The sequence below is a fragment of the Cheilinus undulatus genome, linkage group 24, assembly GCF_018320785.1.
Source record: "Cheilinus undulatus linkage group 24, ASM1832078v1, whole genome shotgun sequence".
Taxonomy (NCBI): domain Eukaryota; kingdom Metazoa; phylum Chordata; class Actinopteri; order Labriformes; family Labridae; genus Cheilinus; species Cheilinus undulatus.
In genome coordinates, this window is record NC_054888.1 from 14,370,860 (window position 1) to 14,393,416 (window position 22,557).

The following is a 22,557-nucleotide window of genomic DNA, read 5'->3' on the forward strand; positions in this document are numbered from 1 at the left end:
CTGGGTTTGAACTCCATAGGAGGTCCAGGGGACCTTCCTAGGTAAATTTTTTGGACTATCAAACTATTTCGAGAGCATTTTATACATTCCAGCCCTATTTACATTATACTCACCTGACATCACCTGGGCCCAGGTAAATTCCCGCCTTTACCCAGTGATAAATTGGCCTCTGGTTCCTGGTTCATTTTTTGGAAAGAAGTGCTCAACAAAACCTCACTTGGACCATCTTTCATTTAGCATTTATGGGAAAGAAAATTACATTACATAGAGTCCATATATAATTTGGTATGATAAAACAAAAGGTCAAAAAAATTAGGTTACATCTATTCAATCATGAGTACAGTAACATGAATATTCCATATATTAATGACAATTTGTTTGCTTTATTACTGTGCAAAACAAAATATACAAACCTACTGAATGTGTAAGAAGTAGAGTATCAGTGAATGGGCCCTTGTAGTGACACAACACTTGTTTTATGTGAATTAAATGACTGTATGCTCCTATAAATATTCTTTCTTGCCAATGAAATACTATAAAACAACAGTTACCAGCATTGAGCCCAATTGAGACAAGATGGCTTACATGAAACACCTATGGAAACGTTTACCCAGTTATGTGCCTACAACAGAAACATACTTTACTTTTTAGTCATTTGCTGGTGTTTATGCACTTAATGCATCAAGAGGACCAACTCCAGGGCAAAAAGAGGAAATAAATCATTATTTAGAAAAGAAAAAAACAGGCTAATTTGATTGACAAGAATTTGTTAAACATAGAAAAATAATGTAATAGCTCTTAATACAGTGGATTTATTTGTTCTTGTTGTCCCGTCAAGATTAAGTCACATCACAAGCCTTCAGCGGAGGCACTTCGTCAAATCCACCTGCATTCATCAGTGTCAACACATGGTATTGTCAACGCATACGAGAAGTCTCAACGGTGTCCAGTTTGGGTCAAACTCCATGTAGGAGTTGATTTTAAAGGAATAATCCACTCTTTAACTCCTTCAAGTGGTTAAACATAAATTTTTGATGAATTTGATTCCTGTTAAACATTAACTACATTTCCCAGAATGCATTTTTTTGCAGCTTCAGAGAATAAGATGCTTCTTTGCCTCTTAATGGTGGATATTTCTTCTAAAAAAACATTTTATGGAGATGTTTTTTAATCCAAGGTGCAAAAAAAATGACCAAATTTTGTATTATTTTCACAGTGAAGCGTTTCAGGGTGAATTTCTCCTTTAAATCTGGACATTTTGTTTTTCAAACACCTTTTCTGAGTCCTCATGGCAGCTTCACCACTCACACATTTTATAACAAAGTCCTGAAATACTTCCCAGCCAATGTGTACCGCTTTCAGGAAAAAAAACATGTACTCTGAAGCTTATGAGAAGCCAAAGTTGAACTCCTTTTTTTTTGCATCATGCAGCTCTCTTTTACCATTCAAATACAGTCTGTAAATGCTGAGAGAAATTCAAGTGTTGTATATGTGGCTTTAAAACCACAAATGGTGATGATGCAACATTCACTAAGACCAGTTTCCAAGCTGCTTCAGGAGGCAGTACTGGTCCTCTTGGCCCAAGACAGGTGATTTGGGGCGTCCATCACGTCCAATAATCATGATCTATGTCCGATAAACATAGCAGCTGCTCCTTTACAGTTGTGTGGATGCTCTGATGTTCATATTAGTGTCAGGATTTAAAGGGAAAATATTGTATTCATCATCTTTTTCCTTAAAGACACTTGCCAAAAAAGCTTAGCTTGTTTAGCGGGGAACATATCGAGTGATCACTGCAGGAAAGTCCAATTTTTAAACATGCATCAGCATGTTTTAACAGATTTTTAAACTGATTTATGTTCCCACTTTCCCACAAGTTGTACTGATACTACCTGAAAAAGCAAGAAATTTAAATTTTCTAAATTTTTTTGGCCAAAAAAAAAAGTTTTTTAAGCTGGAATTGCACTCAAGGCACTGAAAAAGTCTCTTACCAATTTCTCAGACTTTACAACCCCGCTTTTGTTCAGATTTAGCCATAACACTGTCATGATTATGCAACAATACCTGATCATATCGCTCTAAAAACTCTAAAAAGGCACATTGTGTTTGTCTGCAGACATATAGTGTGATCTGATGAGATTAGGGTGACAAATATTACCTAAAACAACACCTGTCTGCTCTTTATGTGACAGTACTGATCAGTTTGTGTGTAAGTCTTTCCTTTCCTGCTGTCTAAATCCTGAACTTTCTGCAGGATGGGACTGCTACACCCATAATACAGGAGAAAGTCTAGTACCCAGCCTTTTTCCAGACAGTTTTGACCAGCAGGTGGCGGCGTCGACACCAAAAAACATGACCTGGTTTTGATTCAGGGAAGGTGAAGGCTCGGTCAGCTGTGAAGCAGTCTGTGTTCAGAGGGGGCAGTGATAGCTGGAGCTGGTGTTTTTTAAATCTGTTGTTGTTCAAGGCTGAGATGATAAAAAAAAAATCAAACGCTGTTAGCTCGCGGTCCCTTGCTGTTTGAGGACTGTGTAGACGTTATCCACTTTGCTCAGCCGCTCGAAGAAGGGGATGAGGTCCAGCAGCTCGGTGTCGGACATGTCGTCGAACCATGAGGCCACGGGCACCTGGAGGATGACAAAAATCATCAGTAAACAAACTTAGGATCCCAGTAATCATCCATTTTTGGACATTTTGGGGCACTAAATCAGAGTGAAACTAGGTTTTCATAAGGCTTCTCTCAAGGGAAGCTGCTATAGTTGATATGACTTTGCCTTACCTAGGTGAAAATTCCTTGTATTTCCCAATACAATGGTAAGGCATGTAAACAATAAACACAACAAAACAAAGTAAGGAGCAAAGCAGAGTTTTTCCTTTAGTTGGACATTACCTACAATGATTTACAAGTACCCAGCTGTTGGTTTCATGCGCAAAATTAAAGTGAATGTCAGAAAAGAAGCTGTTTGTTTTGATGCAGAATCTTGGGGAAATTCCAAGAAATGCAAAAAAAAAAAAAAAATAAACAGCATTATCTTAAAGATACGTAACCGTGATTGTCACTTTCCTCCTTCCTTAGAGCAGCTTTCTCAGATTGAGTCATAAATTGTCCAGTAAACTGATCAAAAGTTGCTGTAAATGACAGGTGACTAACCGCCGCTCCACCCAAACTCATCACGGCTGTCCAAGAACACTCACCGCGTTGTCAGGGTGGAAGACGTAAGAGGCGGGGGAGTTGTCCACGATGATGACCTTGTTGAGGTCCCTGCCCAGGCGGCTCAGGTCCTTGACGTAGTTGCCTCGGTGGAAGACGCACGACTCCCGGAAGAGGCGGCAGCGAAAGGCGCCCCATTTGTCGAGGAGGTCGGAGACGGGGTCTGCATACTTGAGGACAAAACAGACAAAACAAATTAATTAGTGGTCTCTAAAACAAAAATACTGAACTTTAGAAGTCCTCGCACAATTTTAAGAATTCTTTCAAGACAACACCAACATTTGGCAGTTAAGAAGAGGAAGGACCTATGCATTTTTTAAAGATGTTTGACACTGGGTAGATGTTCATGATCTAGCTGCTGAAAGGTAGATAAGAGGTTTTGTCCTAGTCCAGCTGGTGGCCTAAGGACCATATCAGGATCCCCAAAGCTTCCTGTCCGGCCCCAAGAAGATCATTAAATTCAGAAAAGGAGGAAAATAAGACATTGAGGTTTTAAAAGTAACTATTGGCTTTAAATGCCTGCACCCCCCCAAAAAAATAATATTGAAATAGTTTTAGAATGACTTAAAATTGATACAGAAATTCTTACTAGTCAGAAATACTTGTCAGCCAATATCATTAATTTTTTTATATGGATTAAGAATGAAGGAAATGTTGCAAAAATGTCCAGATAAAGTGGTGAAAATGGGGTTAGAGAGTGACAGAAATGAGTGATAAGTGTCAAAGTGGCTTGTGGAGTGGGACAAAGGGACAGAAATTGGTAGGAAAAGTGGTGGAAAGAGGAAAAAAGTGCCAAAAAGTTTTCAAAAATTGGCTAGAAGTGGCAAAAAAACAGATAAAAGACTGGCAAAAAGGGGATAAAACATGCAGGAAAAGGGGTTTAAAGGGGTTACAGAATGACAAAAATTGGCTTAAAGAGGCACAGATGATGAGGCACAGAAAAATGGTTTTAAAAAAGTGGTGGTTTGTGGAGTGGGACAAAGGGACAGAAATTGGCTGGAAAAGTGGTGGAAAGAGGATAAAAAGTGGCGAAAATAAATAAGTGGCAAAATTGGACAAGGGAGTGGCAAAAAGGGGTTAAAATGTTGCAAAAATTGGTTAAAGAGGAAAAAACAAGGCAAAAAGCATCAAAAATGGGTTTAAAATGGCAAAAATGGCGCAAAATAGTAACAAAAAGAGGTTAAAAGTGGCAAAACTGGATAAAGGAGTGGCAAAAAGGGGCTAAAACATGCAGGAAAATGGGTTTAAAGGGGTTAAAGAAGGCAAAAATTGGGTCAGCAGTACAAAGGGGCAAAAAGTATAACAAAAGGGTGGCAAAAATATAGCAAAAATTGCCCGGCAAAGTAGTGAAAAGGTGTTAGAGCATGGTACCCAGGGGCAACAATTTGTAGGAAAGTTGCAAAAAGGGGTTCAAATGTAGTAAAAAAAAAAAAAAAAAAGGGTAAAAGAGAAAAACACAGGGCAAAAAGCATCAAAAAAGGGTTAAAAGTGGCAGAAAAATGAGTTTGAAGTAGGGCTGATTGATTTGAGAAAAAAAAAAAAAAAAAATCTAATTGCAATTTTTCCCCCCAATATTGCAACTGCAATTTAATGTGCAATATTATTCAACAAACATAAGCAACAAATCATTCTACATTATAACCAATGCAATACTGGATAAATTTAACTCGGGATGAAAGATGAAAATATGGTGATTTTGGCTCATACAGCAAATTTGATAGCGCTTGCTAAACTGACAATCATATAAACAATGATTAATTTCTTTATGTTATTCATAAATCATCAAGAAAATCATATACACGAACTGGAAAAGTAGGATTTTACTTAACTTTTTGAAAAAAAGGACACTTGTCTATATTCACAATGTGTAAAGCATGAAATTTCTGCAGCAAAAAAAAATGCATCAATTTGTTATTTTGCCACATTTCAGGTTAAAAAAATATTGCACTCTCTGGGATTTGAAAATTGCAGCAGGCCATATTGCGATTTAAACTAATTTGCGATTAATTGCACAGCCCTAGTTTAAAGGGTTTAAAGAATGGCAAAAATTGGGTCAAAGAGGTACAAAAGGGCAAAAAGTAACACAAATGGGTTAAATGTGGCAAAAATATAGCAAAAATAGTGAGAAGGGGCAAAAATAAACAGAAATGGGTTAAGAGTGGCAAAAAATGTTGCAGAAATGGCCGAATGAAGTAGTAAAAGGGGTTGGAAAGTGTCAAAAATGAGTTGTTATTGGTGCCAAATCACAATAAGGGACGGCTCATTCTCTGGGCCCGGCATATCCTGTAGGCGAGCCTGTCTTCTTGTGGCCTGCTGCATCATAGATCGTGGTGTTTTTTTTTACATTACACGTCTCTTTTCTTAGTGACAGCCAATCAGAGCTCACTTCCTCTCTTAAGCTCAACAGCTGTTGCCAAATTTAGCTGGTTAACACCTCTTACTGAGAACAACAACAATGACAGCACGCATTGCTTCAGGGTTGCTTTACTAAGATTATTTTGAACACATTCATGCTTTAAATGTTGTTGGAAAGCCTTTTGGAATTTGGTCTTTTTTAGGCCTTTCTCAAAGAGATAGCTGACAGAGCAGGGAATCAGGAAGAGGACAACGATATGTGGAGAAAGGAGTGAGCTACTAGGCCCTGCTCTACTTCTGATTCTGAACTATTTTGTAAGTGAAAATGCTGAAAATCAAAGTTCCTGTATGCAAGCCTCTGGGAGTTAATTATCAAGTTTAACGACACCAAAAATAAACATAATGAAAGCAAAAATGGCTTTGATGTCTTGGTTCTCACCTTGGCTAAACTGGCAGTAAAGAGGACGCACTCAAACAGCTCGCCCATCCTCTTCAGAAACTCATCAACATGCGGCCGCTTCAGGACATACACCTGGAAGACGCAGGAATTCTCAAATCAGGTATCTGCACGGCGTACATTTTTATATAAAACATGTTTCCACAAACCACACTGCCTAAGGAACTTCATATGACTCTTTAATGAGTTAGTAAAATTGTGCATAGATCTGAAGGTTATTGCCACTAAGCAAATACAGTCATTGAAAATGTGAAAATTCACTTCTCATCTCCTTGAAGCTCCTGCATGTTTTCGTCTCTCTGCGGCTGAGGGCAGCGTTCCTGAACCAAGTCATCCGGAATAGGCTGAGCTTGTCTGAACAAACCTATCCTGGATTACTTGAATCAGGCCCAAACCCAGGGTACGTCATCCGTCTTCAAATCCCTTAAACGCAGCCGACACCTAAGACCACAACCACAAGGAGTGTGAGGCAGCGCTGACATTACCTGGTGTACCGTTCCATCGATTTCCACGGGAATGATGAAATCTGCGTTGTTCACCGGCTGTAATAGAAATCAAAAAACCTGATTTCAGAAACTGAATATGACTTACTGGCATGTTAACAAGCATAAAAAGACATCAGACTGAAGGTTTCTTGTGCAAAAATTGCCACAAGACAGAAAATTACAAGGAAAAGCTGCAGGCTTGTTTAAAAGTAGAGTTATTTGAGGACACATGCAGGTAGAGACAAACAGTCTGCACAGTGTGTGTACATGAAGGAGCGCTGTGTTTATTTGGGTTTATGAACCAGCTAGTTTGGGTTTGGCATTTGCCAGCAATGATGGAAATGTCGCTTTAAAGCCAAAAACAACCAGATGGAGGGAAATGTAGTCCGTAAAGAGTGTTTTTAATATTAAACATAGCTCTGTGATGGTGTAATGGGATAACAGAGGACAAATAGGAGCTTCAGTTTTAACCCTTTGCTTTGCAAAGCATTGATTTAAAATTAAAAAAACAACATAGGTGGAGCCTTTGATTTTGTTGCAACCAGAGACTGTGATTTTTGTTTATCAGCTGATTGTTCTCTCTGTTTGCTGATGATGTTATTTTGTTCTTGTAAGAGAAAAAACACACAAGGAAATTCCCTAAAAAAATCTGGAATGGATTCATCATTGTTGCAACAGAAGGCTAGGCTTCTTCTTGGCTGCACGCATATGCTGATGACATTGTTATTTCACAATGAAATCCATATATACCAGGTAAAAACCTGCAGAAAGCCTTGTGTGTGTAATCTTGTTAGAATGACTTCTTTTGCCTGTTTATTCAGTAAAAAATGATGAAAATGCTGGTGAAATCACAACATTTTATTTCGCAAACGGCAGATCTGTAATACGTCCATGAACTCCCACAAACGTAGCTAACTGCCCATAAACATAATAAACCACAAATGTAATATAAGCAGTTTTCAACTTAATAATCTCACAAATGTAAGCAATTTCCCACAAATTTAATGGCAGTTGCCTAATGCGCATGTAATAAAATTCACACAAACAAAATAACTACAATACTTGGAGGATTTGAGTTTGTGGGAAGATAAAAATCTACAGCTTCTAAAAATCGTTGTAATTTCCTCCAAATGTCATATGAAAATGAAAACTAAATGTTTGCTGTCATTGTTTGTTTGTGTATTGTAGCTTTTATACAACTGTCAGTGGGTCCATGTCAGTTTAAGTTCAAGTCATATCCAAAAATGTAGGCAGTATTTTGTTCGCCATGAAACAGGAAGTAGTTTCATCAGTCTTACAACACTGGTACACTCATGTATCTTCGAGTATTATTGTTTTACAATAACTTAAAATCCCTATTTATTCAAAATGTTTTTTTAGTCCCAGGAGGTTTGAACCCTGTGTTTTTAAGACAAAGTCACTTTTTTTAATAGGTAGAGACATTAAACTTCATCAGCTATCTAAGGACTGTAAAGTTAATAGGGATGCACAATATTATCTGTATGATTTTGGCAGTGCTGAAAATTTCTGCTGAAATTTACTCATGATATTTTGATTATAAAAATCTGCCTATATCAGCTGTATTTTTGGCCGTACAAACATATAAGTTTGTGTCGTTTTAGGCTGGACCAACAGACTTATGTCAGCTGAAGTTTTTTTCCTTTATTTATCATCATTGTGCATCCCTAAAATGACTTGTATTTAGATCAGATAAACTCCCTCTTTGGACTAAACTGAAGGATAACCCCTTGAATTTTCTAAAATTGATATCAACCTTCTTCTTTTCTCTTTCAAAAATTTTGTGCTAAGATTCTTCAGTGTTCAAAGACTCAGGAAAAAAAACCCCTCCTGTTTCATGGCGAACAAACAAAACTTTCTGATGTGACTTTAGCTTAAGCTGACTGGAACCCACTGGCAGTTGTAAAAAGGAAACAAACAATAAGCACAAATTTCTTTTTTCATGTTCACATTACATTTGAGGGAAGTTAATACAGATTTGAGAGAGTGATTTTTTCCCTACCCACAAGCATAATAAATAAATAGGCGACTGCTATTAAGTCTGTGGGATTATTACATTCAAAACTGCAGATCTGTTTATTTGTTGAGGTTTATTACATTTTAGGGAAGTTGGAGACACTGGTGAGTAGAACATTGAGTTCATTATTTTCCCATAACAACAAAGTCATTTAAAGTTGTTTTCCTCAGATTTTGACCTATTTTGTCGAGCTATTTTGGAAAAATGACTTGTTTTCCAGTGATTTTTAAGAGATTTTTTTGGGGAAAGCAGTATTATTTGTTTCTTGGAGATGAGAGAAAAAAGTCGAGATGTCCAGAAAACAACTTATAATGGCTCATATGAGGGAAATAAGACAAAAATAAAACTAAATCAGGGTGTCCAAAGTAGAACTAATTAATTTCCAATAGTTAAAGCCACTGCATCATCACATTTGTATTTGCTCTTCTTACCTTAAAAGAGCTGTGAACTAATGTCTCGTCCAAATCTATAACCACACAGATCTTCCCAGAGTCTTTTGACTTCACTGGAGGCAGCAGCGGCTTTACCTGAATCTAGAAATACAACAAAATAAAAACCAAAGAGGGAGAATTAGAGAGGGTGACATCTAGGAAACATGACCTAAAATGCAGCTTAAATCTGCGAGACAGAGATATGATCTTTGTTTGTGTCATAACAGGAAAGAAATGTACACCGTAAGACGGAGGTAAACTCACCTTTGAGACGGTTCCGTTCTCCTCGACCAGCAGAGGGGCGTTGTTGTTGACGGGCGGAGGCTCGGGCTGATCCCGACACAGACAACAGAAGAGGCTGGAGAGGAGGCCTCTGCTGCGAGGCTTCTTAGAGGACAGAGCAGGGGACGAACCTGTAAAGAGAAAAAGTTCATCATCAAGCTGATTTAAAAGGAAAAAACTTTCAACAATAAGAGCTTATACAGTGCTTAAAAATCATAGAAATGTTTAGAGATCAGGATTTACTAGATGTTATAGATGTTAGTGTTTATTCAGGCATGACTTATGGGCTTTTCTAAAAGGGCTAAAACAAACACCCTATATCTATTTGGACTAATAAGGACGGTCTGCAAAGACTCCTGGACTATGGTGTCAGGAAAACAATAACATCAATAACAAAATCACATATAACGTCATTAATTTCTTATTTATTTCCAAATCACTACAAAAATAATCCAAAGATGTCCATTTTCAATAAATATAACAGAGAAAAACAGCAAATTGTCATATTTAAGAAGCTACAGCAGATAAATGTTAAAACTCTAAAACTCTAAACTTTTTTTGTAGATAAGACCAAGATTTACAGCTGATATAAGCCAATATTTACAGGAGACACAGACAGATATTTACGGCAGATATAGGCCAATATTTACAGGAGATACAGGCAGATATTTACAGACAGTATGGAGACAACATTAACAGATCACACGGGCCTAATTAACAGACAATAAAGGCTGACATTTACAGCTGATATAGGCCAATATTTACAGCTGATATAGATCATTATTTACAGCTGATACAGGCCAAGATTTACAACTTATATGGGCCAATATTTACAGCTGATATAGGCCAATATTTACAGCAGATACAGGCAGATATTTACAGACAGTTTGGAGACAACATTAACAGATCACATGGGCCTAATTAACAGACAATATAGGCAGATATTTAGAGATGATATAAGCCAATATTTACAGCTGATATAGGCAAATATTCAAAGCTGATAAAGGTCGTTATTTATAGCAGATATAGGCCAATATTTACAGCTGACATAGACCAACATTTAAAGCAGATATAGGCCAAGATTTAGAGCTGATATAGACCAATATTAACAGCTGACATAGACCAACATTTAAAGCAGATATAGGCCAAGATTTAGAGCTGATATGGACCAATATTTACAGCCGATATAGACCAATATTTAAAGCAGATATAGGCCAAGATTTAGAGCTGATATAGACCAATATTAACAGCTGACATAGACCAACATTTAAAGCAGATATAGGCCAAGATTTAGAGCTGATATAGGCCAATATTCACAGCTGACATAGACCAAGATTTACAGTAGACATAGGCCAAGATTTATGGCAGATATAGGCCAATATTTACAGCAGATACAGGCAGATATTTACAGCAGATACAGGCAGATATTTACAGACAGTTTGGAGACAACATTAACGGATCACATGGGCCTAATTAACAGACAGTAAAGGCCAATATTTACAGATGATATAAGCCATTATTTACAGCTGATATAGGCCAAAATTTACAGCTGATATAGGCCATTATTCAAAGCTGATAAAGGCCAATATTTTCAACAGATATAGGCCAAGATTTTCTGCAGATACAGGCCAAGATTTAGAGCTGATATGGACCAAGATTTACAGCTGATATAGGCCAAAATTTACAGCTGATATAGGCCAAGATTTACAGCTGATATAGACCAATATTTAAAGCTGACATAGACCAAGATTTACAGCTGATATAGGCCAAGATTTACAGCTGATATAGACCAATATTTACAGCTGATATAGACAAAGATTTACAGCTGATATAGGCAAAGATAATAATTTAAAGAGCATCCTAGATAAGAGCTGTTTTGTTATATTATAATGTGAAGTTTAAAAATTTCATATATTACTGGCAAGAAGCCCTTCAAAATGAATTAAATGACTAAAGCAGAAGCAAACTAAACTGCACTGCACACAAGTATGATGCAATTTAGATTTATGCCTTTAAATAAAGCACAATCAAGCTGCAAAAAGTTCTTGCTACTGCTTTATAAGCATAAGAGCCCTCTAACATATAACTCCACCTTGCTAGTGAAGGTGTAAAACAGTAAAAAGCACATTGAGCAGCTTTCCTCATACTTCTGTCATGTGCAAAAACCCTCATGGAGCTGCTGCCAGCACCTCTTGCATAACCTGCTGTGTGATGTCATCAACAAAGGGCCTCGAATACTACCAATGAGCATGCAGCTCTTTAACACCTCGCTCTGAAGCATGCAGACGTTATGAAGGCGTTGTAAACACATCATTAAGGAATGCATCGAGCCTGCTATAGATATTAAAATATGCTACGTAACACTATGTTCTATATGCACATCCAGATATGTGTGTTTAAACTGCAACTACACAAAAGTTAATGTATAACAATCAATGGCAGTAAACTTCAATAAAAACACGACACTGCTGATGACACTCCAGGTGAATTTGCTTGGTATGCAAGTTGTAACCACAATACTATGTAACCAAACTGCTTGAGCAGAGACAAACTTCAGCTTCATTGTAATCCAACAGCATGCTTACTCAAATGACACCTTTAAAAACAGGTTTAAAGGATCGGACTAAGGAAGAGCTGAAATATGAGCATATGTGAGTTAAATGAGTAAGACTCAAGGCATCATGCATGGATTCTTTCAGCTGTAGGATAGTTATTTAGTGACATACAAACAGCTGATTCTTGCAAATTAGAAGTTTAACCAGAAAGTTTTGGTACAAAAAGGTGAATCATGACTAATCTCTGTCAATCAGTGAGGGATGATTGTGCAGAAATTAAGCAGCCATAAGACAATGCTATCTTAAAATTTCCAATTTAAAAAATTATCTCATTTTACTGATTATTCAGCGATTGCGTACTCTAAATTTCTTCTCATTATTAAACTTAAAAAAAGAAAAAAGAAAAAAAAAATCAAGCATACAGCGTTAGTTCAGGCAGGTCACAAAGTCCAGCGCTGCCATATATTTGAGATCAGCTGATCTCTCAGCTCTCATCCGCTTACAGCCAGCTGATTGACTCTAATCAGCTAATGGCTAACTGCACTCATGCTCCCATATTTAATGCTTCGCTGCTCCCTCTGCAAGCTGCTTTTTACAACCCTCCTCCACCCCAACTCCTCTTCCATGCTTTATCTAACTTAATCAATGCCATTCTGTTGTCACTGTTGCTTGCTCTGCTCTGCTCTGCTCTGGGGTTTATTGCTGCTTCTCTCCATGCCTCAGGCTTTCCTTGTGGGCACAGGAAGAGCAGGAACGTGTGCTGTTCCTGCTTGAGGATTCCCACATAGTGGTACTCTTCCCTGGCCCTGGCATAAATAGAAGAGGTGGGCTATAGCTACAGTGCGGTGTGACTGCTCAGGCACTGCACAAGCACAGGTGTGCAACGTCAACGTGATGTTTATTACACCACTGCTTCTCATTTTAAACAGTGGAGTAGTACCAAAGAGTGTATCTGACCAAGACGACTTAAAATAAGCCACAATAAGCTTTGCATCAGAGTTCACCTGAAAGAGGACCTTTCTGTCCAAATAAAAGCCTCTTCTCTGAGTCCACACTAAGGTTAAGTAGCATTAAATTAATACAACACAGCAGAAAAACACTGGCTAATAACATTGGCTAATGCACACTCTGCTATCCTATGGCCTAACTGACTTCTTTTTAGCTAAAGGCTGGTGTGTGAACTAGTGCCAAACATCTGCATGTACTTGTAAGTTACACAGTGCAAAAAACAGGCTACTGGGGCCCTCTGTGGTAAGGGAATGGATGTTATCCTCTTTAATAGTTATTTTACTAAGTCATTTATTTTGAATACAGAAAAAAATGAAAAACAACATTGGTTTATTTTGTAGTATAGCTAATACACCAATGTCTCATCATCACATCCCAAAAAGTATCAAATACCTTTCAATCAAGAAGCTGGAGTTGAGGTAAACTACTGCTTTATTGCTCAGTAAATGAATAACACAATTATCAAAATTGCACAGATTCTTGTGTATAATCAAGGGGGTTATATCAGCTGTAAAAATCAGCCTATATTGGTTGAAAATATCATACTATCAGTCCTAAATATTGGCTTATATCAGCTGTAAATATTGGCCTCCATCAACCTTAAATATTGGCCTATATCAGCTCTAAGCATTTGCATATGTCAGCTGTAAATCTTGTCCTATATCAGCATTAAATATTGGCCTGTTTTAGCTGTAAATATTGCCCTATATCTGCTGTAACTATTGGCCTATATCTGCTGTAACTATTGGCCTATATCTGCTGTAAACATTGGCCTATATAAACTGTAAATATTGGCCTCTATCAAACTTAAATATTGGCCTATATCAGCTCTAAATATCGGCCTATATCAGCTGTTAATCTTGGCCAATATTGACCTTAAATATCAGCCTATATCAGCTCTAGATATGGGTTTATAACAGCTGTAAATACTAGCCTAAATTGACCTTAAATATCAACCTTTATCAGCCTGTAAACATTGGCCTCTATTAGCCTTAAACATCAGCCTATATCAGCTGTAAACATTGGCCTGTATCAGCCATACAAGTTGGCCTATATTGACCTTTAATATCAGCCTATATCAGCTCTCTAGATATGGGCCTATAACAGCTGTAAATATCGGCCTAAATTGACCTTAAATATCAACCTATATCAGCCAGAAATATTGGCCTATATCATGTGTAGATATTGGTGCATATTAGCTGTAAATATCAGTCTTAGTCAGCTAAAAACAAGGTATAAATCAGCCTTTAACAGTTGTAAATATCCTGTATCGGTCTTTAATAATGGCCTGTATCAGCTGTAAATCTTGGCTTACATCAGCCTTAAATATCATATTATATCTGCTATAAATAGCAGTCTACAGGTTGTAAATATCAGCCTATACAGCCTATAAAGGCTGTACACACCACCCCAATCAACTTTAAATATCAACTTATATCTGCATAAAATATCAACATATATCAGCTTGAAATACTGTCCCACATCTACTTTAAATACTGCCCAGTTCTATAAAAAGTTCATATCAAATCAAAAGAAGTTAAGATTTTTTTCTATCTATATCACATAAATCCAACTAAGCTTTTGGGGAGAAATAAAACACATGGACTCCTGGGTTAAAAATGTACAAGATACACTCCCATGTATTTTACGAATTGAAAAGGACATCTAAAGGGGAAAGAAAGGAGAAAGTAAGACCTAGTTCATGGCTAATCAATGTGTGCCTTAAATTCCTTTTAAACTGGGATATTTCATGATCAAATCTTTATATAGGCATGAAGGGAATGAATAATGCCACAAAGTTTTTAAGGCATGAATCCCACAAAAAAACACATTGAGACTGGCACTATATTCTGCATTTATCAGCCAATTTTGGATTTATTCATGACTTCATCTTTAAAAAACTATCCTGAATGGTCAGGATGAAATCAGCTGGACTTCAGAGACCCTCTAATAAGGAATTAAAGGTGTTTTCGGCATCACTGCCACAGCTTTATTCAAGTGTTGACAGAGAAAACAGCATTTAAGCCAATCCTAGTGAAGTTTATATCATTAGGAGGATTTGTCCGCATGCCGACACTCCGATCTGTGAGTTTCCGTGTCCCATAAATCTTTGTTTCGCCCTCTTTATGCTCCCTCTCTCTGGACGTGACCGTGTTACCAACACTCGGGCCTCTGTTGTGCATCTCTCACGCCTCTTTCTTTCCCTCTCGGCTCCATTTGTGGATTCAAACCCCGTCTGACCCTCCGCTGGCCCTCTGCTGCACCAAGACCACAACAGGAAGAGGAAACAGACGGGTATCAGTGCAGGAAGCTGCTCGCCATCACGGTATAGACTTATTTCTATGTGGTTACATCTCCGTTAAAGTACATTTTTTTATCTAAAGGGATGTTTAATCGCAAAATTTCTTAATTTGAGTTGTTATGGAGAACTCTCACAGTTTATCTAATTTTTTTGCTTACATGTAAACTCCACAGTGACTTATAAATACTAAATACTACACAGACACAGTGGAAGACACAGTACCAGTCCACAAGGGGTGTTCATTTGGAGCAGAAGCTTACGATTTCCAATTCTGGGTCAACGTTCCGTCTGCACCGTGCACTCCAGAGCAAATCACAGGATCAAGGTTCAAGGAGAGGTCTTAATAACCAGTAAGGGGCAGTTTGATCCACAGCTATCAGTACCACACAAACTACTCCACAAACTGAGCAATGAACAGAAGAAAAGGCCAAATTCATCACAGAGAAATAATGTTAGCTTTTGTGATTCCACAGCACACACTGGGCTCCATCTACATCAGAGGTTGTAGGGAAAGGAGGAAATGAGAAACAGGAAAGAGAGAGAGGAGCATGCAACAGTGGTAAATTCAGGTAGAGAGAGGTAAACATACGAAGCAGTGGTACAGAATGTCATTTTCTGATTGTTTCCCAGTGGTAATGCTCTAAAGAACTGTCAACAAGCCATTAATATCAGCCTACATCTACTTTACAAAATGCCTATATCAGCTGTAAATATCAGCCTACATCTACTTGAAATACTGCTCAAATCAGCTGTAAATATCAGCCTTCATCTACTTTAAATGATGCCTTTATCAGCTGTGAATATCGGCCTACATCTCTTGCAAATACTGCCCTAGTCAGCTGTGAATATCAGCCTACATCTTATGTAAATACTGCCCAAATCAGCGGTAAATATCAGCCTACATCTACTGTAAATACTGCTCATATCAGCTGTAAATATCAGCCTACATCTACTGTAAATACTGCTCATATCAGCTGTAAATATCAGCCTACATCTACTGTAAATACTGCTCATATCAGCTGTAAATATCAGCCTACATCTACTTTACAAAATGCCTGTATCAGCTGTAAATATCAGCTTCTATCTACTGTTACTATGTCCAGATCAGCTGTAAATATCGGCGTACATTAACTGTAAATACTGCCCGAATCAGCTGTGAATATCAGCCTACATCTACTGTAAATACAGCAAAAATCAGCTGTAAATATCAGCCTACATCTACTTTAATGCCTGTATCAGCTGTGAATATCAGCCTACATCTACCGTAAATACTGCCTATATCAGCTTTGAATATCTGCCTACATCTACTGTAAATACTGCCTATATCAGCTGTAAATATCTGCCTACATCTACCGTAAATACTGCCTGTATCAGCTTTGAATATCTGCCTACATCTACTGTAAATATTGCCCAAGTCAACTGTAAATATCTGCCTACATCTACTTTAAATTCTGCTCAAATCAACCGTATATACTTGCCTATATAGGCTGTAAATATTGAATATCAACCTACGTCTTCTGTTAATATCAACCGAATATACTGGCTCTAAATAAAGACCTATATCATCTGTAAATATCAGCCTATTTTGGCTGTTAATATCAGCCTGTACGTAAATATCGGCTGTATAAAGTCTTGCAGGGGGTTTTGGCAGGACCAATAGACCTATGTCAGCTGTCTTTTTTGTTAATCCTCGTTCCTAAAACTTTCAAGAGTGTTTTAAGGATTGAATTATAAAGTCTGAACTCGTTTATACATCAGTATCAGTATTGGTATTGCGCATCATGAATCTGTCAACATCGACATATCAGATATCAATGTTGCACCCCAAATAACTTCTCTTTTCCCATCAGAATCCACCAACTGTTAAAAACAGCTTTATATGCAGCTGCTAAAAATATTAAATTTCCATACACCAATGAATAATAGTGTCTTAAAACAGTGATACCAAAGAGGAACTGAGGAATGCATTTTAAGCCATGGTTTTAAACTATGATAACAACCTGTCAGCACTTACTGATCTAAATAAAGATCAAACTTTCTTCCTCCTTGAGGTTGAGGTCTTAAAACTTCCTGTCTGCAAACCTTTTAATTCTGGATTTTACTTTTATTATTAGAGCGTTAATTAGTATCATGAAGGCGTCAAAAATGAGTATCTGAAATAAAAATACTCTCAAGAATGTGGAACATGATGTATGACTATTACATTACAGTGAAATTAGATGTATGCCTTTTATTTAAAAAGAAATGATGCAAGGTTTAGGGCTGAGAAACACTTTCAGGTAACAAAAGTAAAATCTGCCAGCAGAGCAGGCAAATACAAACTGCAGATTACCTTAAAATTAGACTGTTTGTTGCCACATCACAGAGATAATCTCCCAGCATTCATCGCTGCTTTAGACCACTTTAAGATCACCTGTTGAATTACAGATATGTCGACGTGTTGCCTCCTGTCCTGTGACTTATTACAAATGAATATTTCTACCTCGCTGTATGACTGACCTTCTCATGAGAACATATTTTTACTTATCAGATCAGCCGAATCATTTTAAGGCCAACAGTTTCCTGTTTAAGACTCGATCATATCTGAATCTGTCATGGCTGAGTGTTAGTAACTTGCATACTATTTGTTTGGACTCTGAGTTCCTGTATTGTGTCTGTTATGTCTTTAATCATGCAGAGTAGATAATAAGCAGCCAATAATGCCAAACTTTCCTCAGTTAGTGACGAGAATTTTACTGTTTCTGAGGGTTTCATTTGACTCTGACAGCATCTAAAGCAGCTGTTTAGACTTTCATGTTGCAGTAAAACTTTCTAATAAAACATGAACCAAGAAAACCTCTGAAATGAGTACGTGAAAATGCAATTATCAACCTTTATATATAGGAATCGTCTAATCTGGGAGATACACTTACCGTTTCATGTGTTTCATTTATAATCTGTGTTTTAATGATAGTGAAAAGTTCCAAAGCTATAAAGAAAATGTCATACTGGTCATATTTTAACCCCCAACCCTAACCCAAAGCTGCTGAAGGGGGCACTATCTAAATAAAAAAGTCAATGCATCTTACATTCAATGTCTTTGTTCTGTCACGTTTAGCATCTTCTAAGACATCTGCTAACAGATGCTAAACTATGTGATGAAACATGTTTCAAATTAAAACAAACTAACATGCAGAGAAAGTCCATCTAGTGCCAGCAAGACTGAAAACAAAACTGCTGGATTATTTCAGGTTTCTTCAAACAACATAGTCGAGAGTTGGACTAGTCATGCAAAGCTGTGCAAAAATGAGGTAAAACACTGCAGCAACACCAGTCTGTCTACACATAGTTAAACACCAGGCTAATCAGGGTTAGCATTAACAGCACATCCAGTACTGAATGATGCTTTACAGTCAAGACTTCCCTGAACTTTTAAACAAGATCAGAAGATCACAGCAGAACTTTTATGCTTTATGTGTAAACATTTCAGTCATATAGCCCAGTGGTTCCCAACCTTTTTCCTAAGGGCCTTAGCTAAGCCTCCCCATGACCCACTTGGAAAAATTCAGCATTTGTAACTGTTTTCATTGACAAAATCCCAACATAATAGGCCTAAATAAAATTGATCCAGGCAGAATATCTATGTATAAACTATGCATTATTACGATGATGTACTAGGGACATCTAGGAAAAAATAAGAGGATCCAATCATTTTCAAGAAAAAACTCACAATTCGTACGTTTAAATAGTTGCTAATTCGCAAGTAAAAAATGTTTGTTTTCGTACTGCAGAAGTTGTAAACATCCGTGAACTGGAATGTTGAATTTTTGAGACTATGAAGTGGAAAATTCTGCCACAGTCGTCAGCTTGATTTCTTGTAAATATATCACTTTACACTGTTGTAAATTTACTATTATAAAAACTTTACACTTTTTAGTTTCTGGTGCCAAAATTTAAGACTTTCTAAACTTTATATATATATTATATATATATATAGATCTTTTTTTTTTTTGTAAATTTCAGATTTTTAAAGTCTGAAAGACTAAGTTTTATTTCTTGTAAGCATACGATTTTATGATTTCACCTTTTTTGATTTTTACCAGAATAATACTGAGGATTAAAATTGGTATCAACACAACCCTACTATAAAGCTCTGTTACATTTCACCTATCACTTTAATAGGATGGCCAGGTCGTTTTTCTGCCATTCCTTCATTTTTTTGCCTCCAAATGCTCCTCATTCTCTTGTGAAGATAGAAAGGCATCACTGCAGGACGTTACACTAATCTAAGTGTGTATCGGTTCATTTTCTCTGCGCTACACACGGATTATATATAAATCAGGTTGGATTAACACTGTGCCTATAACTGTTTCACGTAAATAAACAGCTGTAATCAGCAGCAGTGATCTCCAGCTACTCATGTTGAGCAACATCTTGTTTTAGTAGTTAGAGTTGTGAAACATTCACTCACTGCATCAAAGATGGCCGATCATAACAAGACACGACTGTTACATTTACAAGAAACAAACCACAGAGCAGACAGTTTTGTTTGGAGCTTCTGGGACTCTTTCATTCTCAGAGGCTCTTAAAGAAGTGAAAATAAAAGTGTTTTTGATGTGAAGGAGATAATGAACTTTTGTTTTAACGACGTCATGACACTTTGGGGAGGACGGGGTGAGCGGACTGTTTGTAACAGCAGCTGTGAGTGTGAGTGTGTGGGGGTTATGTAATAGATTAGGCTACCTCACATTCACAACAGAGCTGCTGCTTCACATCCCAGCTTATCTTTTCATGTCAAAATACTGTCCAACATATCTCTAACTGTGCCTCAGTGTACAACAGAATTTAAATGTTTGGATGAAACTACAGAAGCCTTTAAGGGACATTATAAATGTGATGCTTTGGCCTTCACTATGAGGACAGGCAGGGTTTTCTCAGGGATGATGACCGTCAGGCCATCTGATTATTCAGTAACCTGCATTTACACTCTCTGCTATCTCTCTGGTTTGTGTACAGTGACGGTCTCGATCTACGCTCGCCAACGCTGAGCTGATAACGGCGGCGTTAGTCATCATAGAAGTCTGACTAACAGGGCTTTAGAGGAAACGGTAGCATTGGAAGAAGGTAAAAGTGTCATGAAAATACAAACAGAAGGCATGTGGAGTCCAAACATCAAGTTTTCGTAAACTCTCAGAGTAAATCAGATACTTGCTAACGAAGGCCAGTATTTCCCATATGTGAAGGTCATTTCGTACTACAGTCAATTGAATTATTAAGCTATTACCAGATAAAACCACCAAAATAGTGGCTTGGGCTCAAAAGTGGGTTCGTCAACTTTTTGTGATTTTTTTTTGCTTTTGTAAAACCTTCAAGCTATCTTAACCAAGTGATTTTGTTCGTTTTTCCATTTGTGTGGTATTTTTATGGTGATTATATCAAAAATATTTTCCCGTGTTCTCAAATACATAAATTTAAGATATTTTTTAAGGTTGATTTTTCAAAATATTTACCCTTTAACTTTAATGTTCACAAATCTATTGTGAAACATCAAATTTAAGATTTTTTATGACTATTTGATTAAATTACTTCTCCCTGAAAACTGATTTTTCACAAATTTGATGTAAAGGAAAAAAAAAAAATTCAGATTTTGAGGACTATTTTATCCCCACCCCATAAATAATATCCCTAAGATTAATGTTTCACTTGGATGTAAATCTAAATAGGAAATCAGAGATTTTTTATGACGACATAATAAAAATTATTCTTCCCTAAAACTTAATCTTCTCGAATATTACGTAAAATAACAAATGTAAGATTTCACTATGATGATTTTGTTTATTTGAGGCAAAATAGGAAATCATGATGGTTTTATAAAAATATTTTCGCTGAAACTTTATTGTTTAGCCCTCCAGCATCAAAATAGTAAATTTAACTTTTATCACGATTTTATTTAAACAAAAATTAACCTGCCTTTTTATACTCAAATTTGACGGAAAAAAGTCAATTAGAATTAGTAAAACGATTTTTTTCCAAAATATTTTTCCTTAAAACGTTATTGTTCATTACTTTCACATAAAAATAAAAAATGTAAAATACTTTATGACGACCTAATTTAGTTTTTTGTATTCAAATTTATTTCTTGCCACTGTTATGTCAGAAAAGCAACTTTACGGCGTTAACTTTGGTTTTTTCCAAAACTTTATTGTTCAGGACGTTGATGTCAAAATAGTGTCAACACAATGCACATAAATAGAGCTAAACCCACGTTAATACATTTCAAACAACACTGCTTTAAATAAAGTTTTCACATTTAATCTAATGGTTGAAAGAAAAATAACATAAAAATTCAATTATTTCAAAAATTACAGCTAGCTTGATAAATATTGTTACGTCACTTCCGTTACTTTCATCTGGGCCGCAGCCATAATCTATGCAAAACAGAAAAAACAGTGACAGTTTTCCCCTATCATTAGTCCCTATTACTGCAAGTACTGAGCTGCTGTAACTTTTACGTGACGTTATATTAAAGTATGGGTATGGGCGGTTACTACAATGAGGGTAACAAAGTTTGGCCACGAAGCTGCAAAACTTTTTCTGACATGAGTGCAGCCGAAGCAAAAGCGAAGGCAAAAATAAATCGACACTTACCCCTCTCTCCTGCGGCTTTGTTTCCCTCTTCATCCCGGCTGACTTGCGTGATAACTGAGGACGGATTGTCCATCACATCCAGGTCTGGTCCACAATGCTGACCTCACACTTTAAAGTTAGAGATTGTTCGCTAACTCGCTGCTGCATTAAAACTACTTCACGTCAACGACAACGAGGCTGTAACGGCCCGGGAAACATCGCCACAAGTCGCCTAAAGTTCGTCCATTACACTCCAAAAGTTGTCGAAACGCCGCTAAAGTCTGAAGTCGAAAAGTTGGAAAACATTTGACAGGGAGATGGCAACTTTGATTCAATATGGTGCTCAACTCCGCTCGCAATTTCAAGATACAAACATGGAGGTTTCAAGGCTTCCCATTTCACTTAAAGTGGCGCAGTAAGGGAATGGCCGAGTAAAACACTCCCTCTTCTGGCGTCTACAAGTTTATGACGATCCCTTAAAGTAGCCTAAAACAAAGTTCCTAAACTTCTTTCAAAACTCCTAAAATTATTATAAAAATTTCTGTACAATAATGAAGACAAAAAAAAGAGTTCTATCGTAATACCCCCTTTAATCCTATTTTAACACAATACCATACCCCATAAGCTTGGCAGTTGCAAGTTTTGTTTAATAAATTCAAACTGTATTTATCAATTTACTTCAACTTTTTTTTCTTAAATACATTTGTTGTATTATGTGTCGATTTATACGAGCTCACCCTGCGTTAATACTGTTTTTGAACCCCGCTGTTACGTTCCAACGTGCCAATAAAGCTTGTGTTTTTTTTTTTTTTAATTAAAAACTTCGCTAA

The 22,557-nt window shown here is 37.0% G+C and overlaps 1 protein-coding gene across 1 annotated transcript; it reads right to left on the reverse strand.

Annotated features, from left to right (window-relative positions):
• Positions 1-199: 199 nt before the first annotated feature.
• On the reverse strand, positions 200-22,134 carry LOC121506076 (carboxy-terminal domain RNA polymerase II polypeptide A small phosphatase 1-like). Its single transcript, XM_041781582.1, has 7 exons — positions 21,749-22,134; positions 9,239-9,387; positions 8,975-9,076; positions 6,509-6,565; positions 6,006-6,098; positions 3,196-3,381; positions 200-2,627 (listed from the first exon to the last, which is right to left on the reverse strand). The coding sequence occupies exons 1-7, from the start codon at positions 21,819-21,821 to the stop codon at positions 2,499-2,501; spliced, it is 789 nt and encodes a 262-aa protein (XP_041637516.1). The 5' UTR covers positions 21,822-22,134; the 3' UTR covers positions 200-2,498.
• Positions 22,135-22,557: the final 423 nt, after the last annotated feature.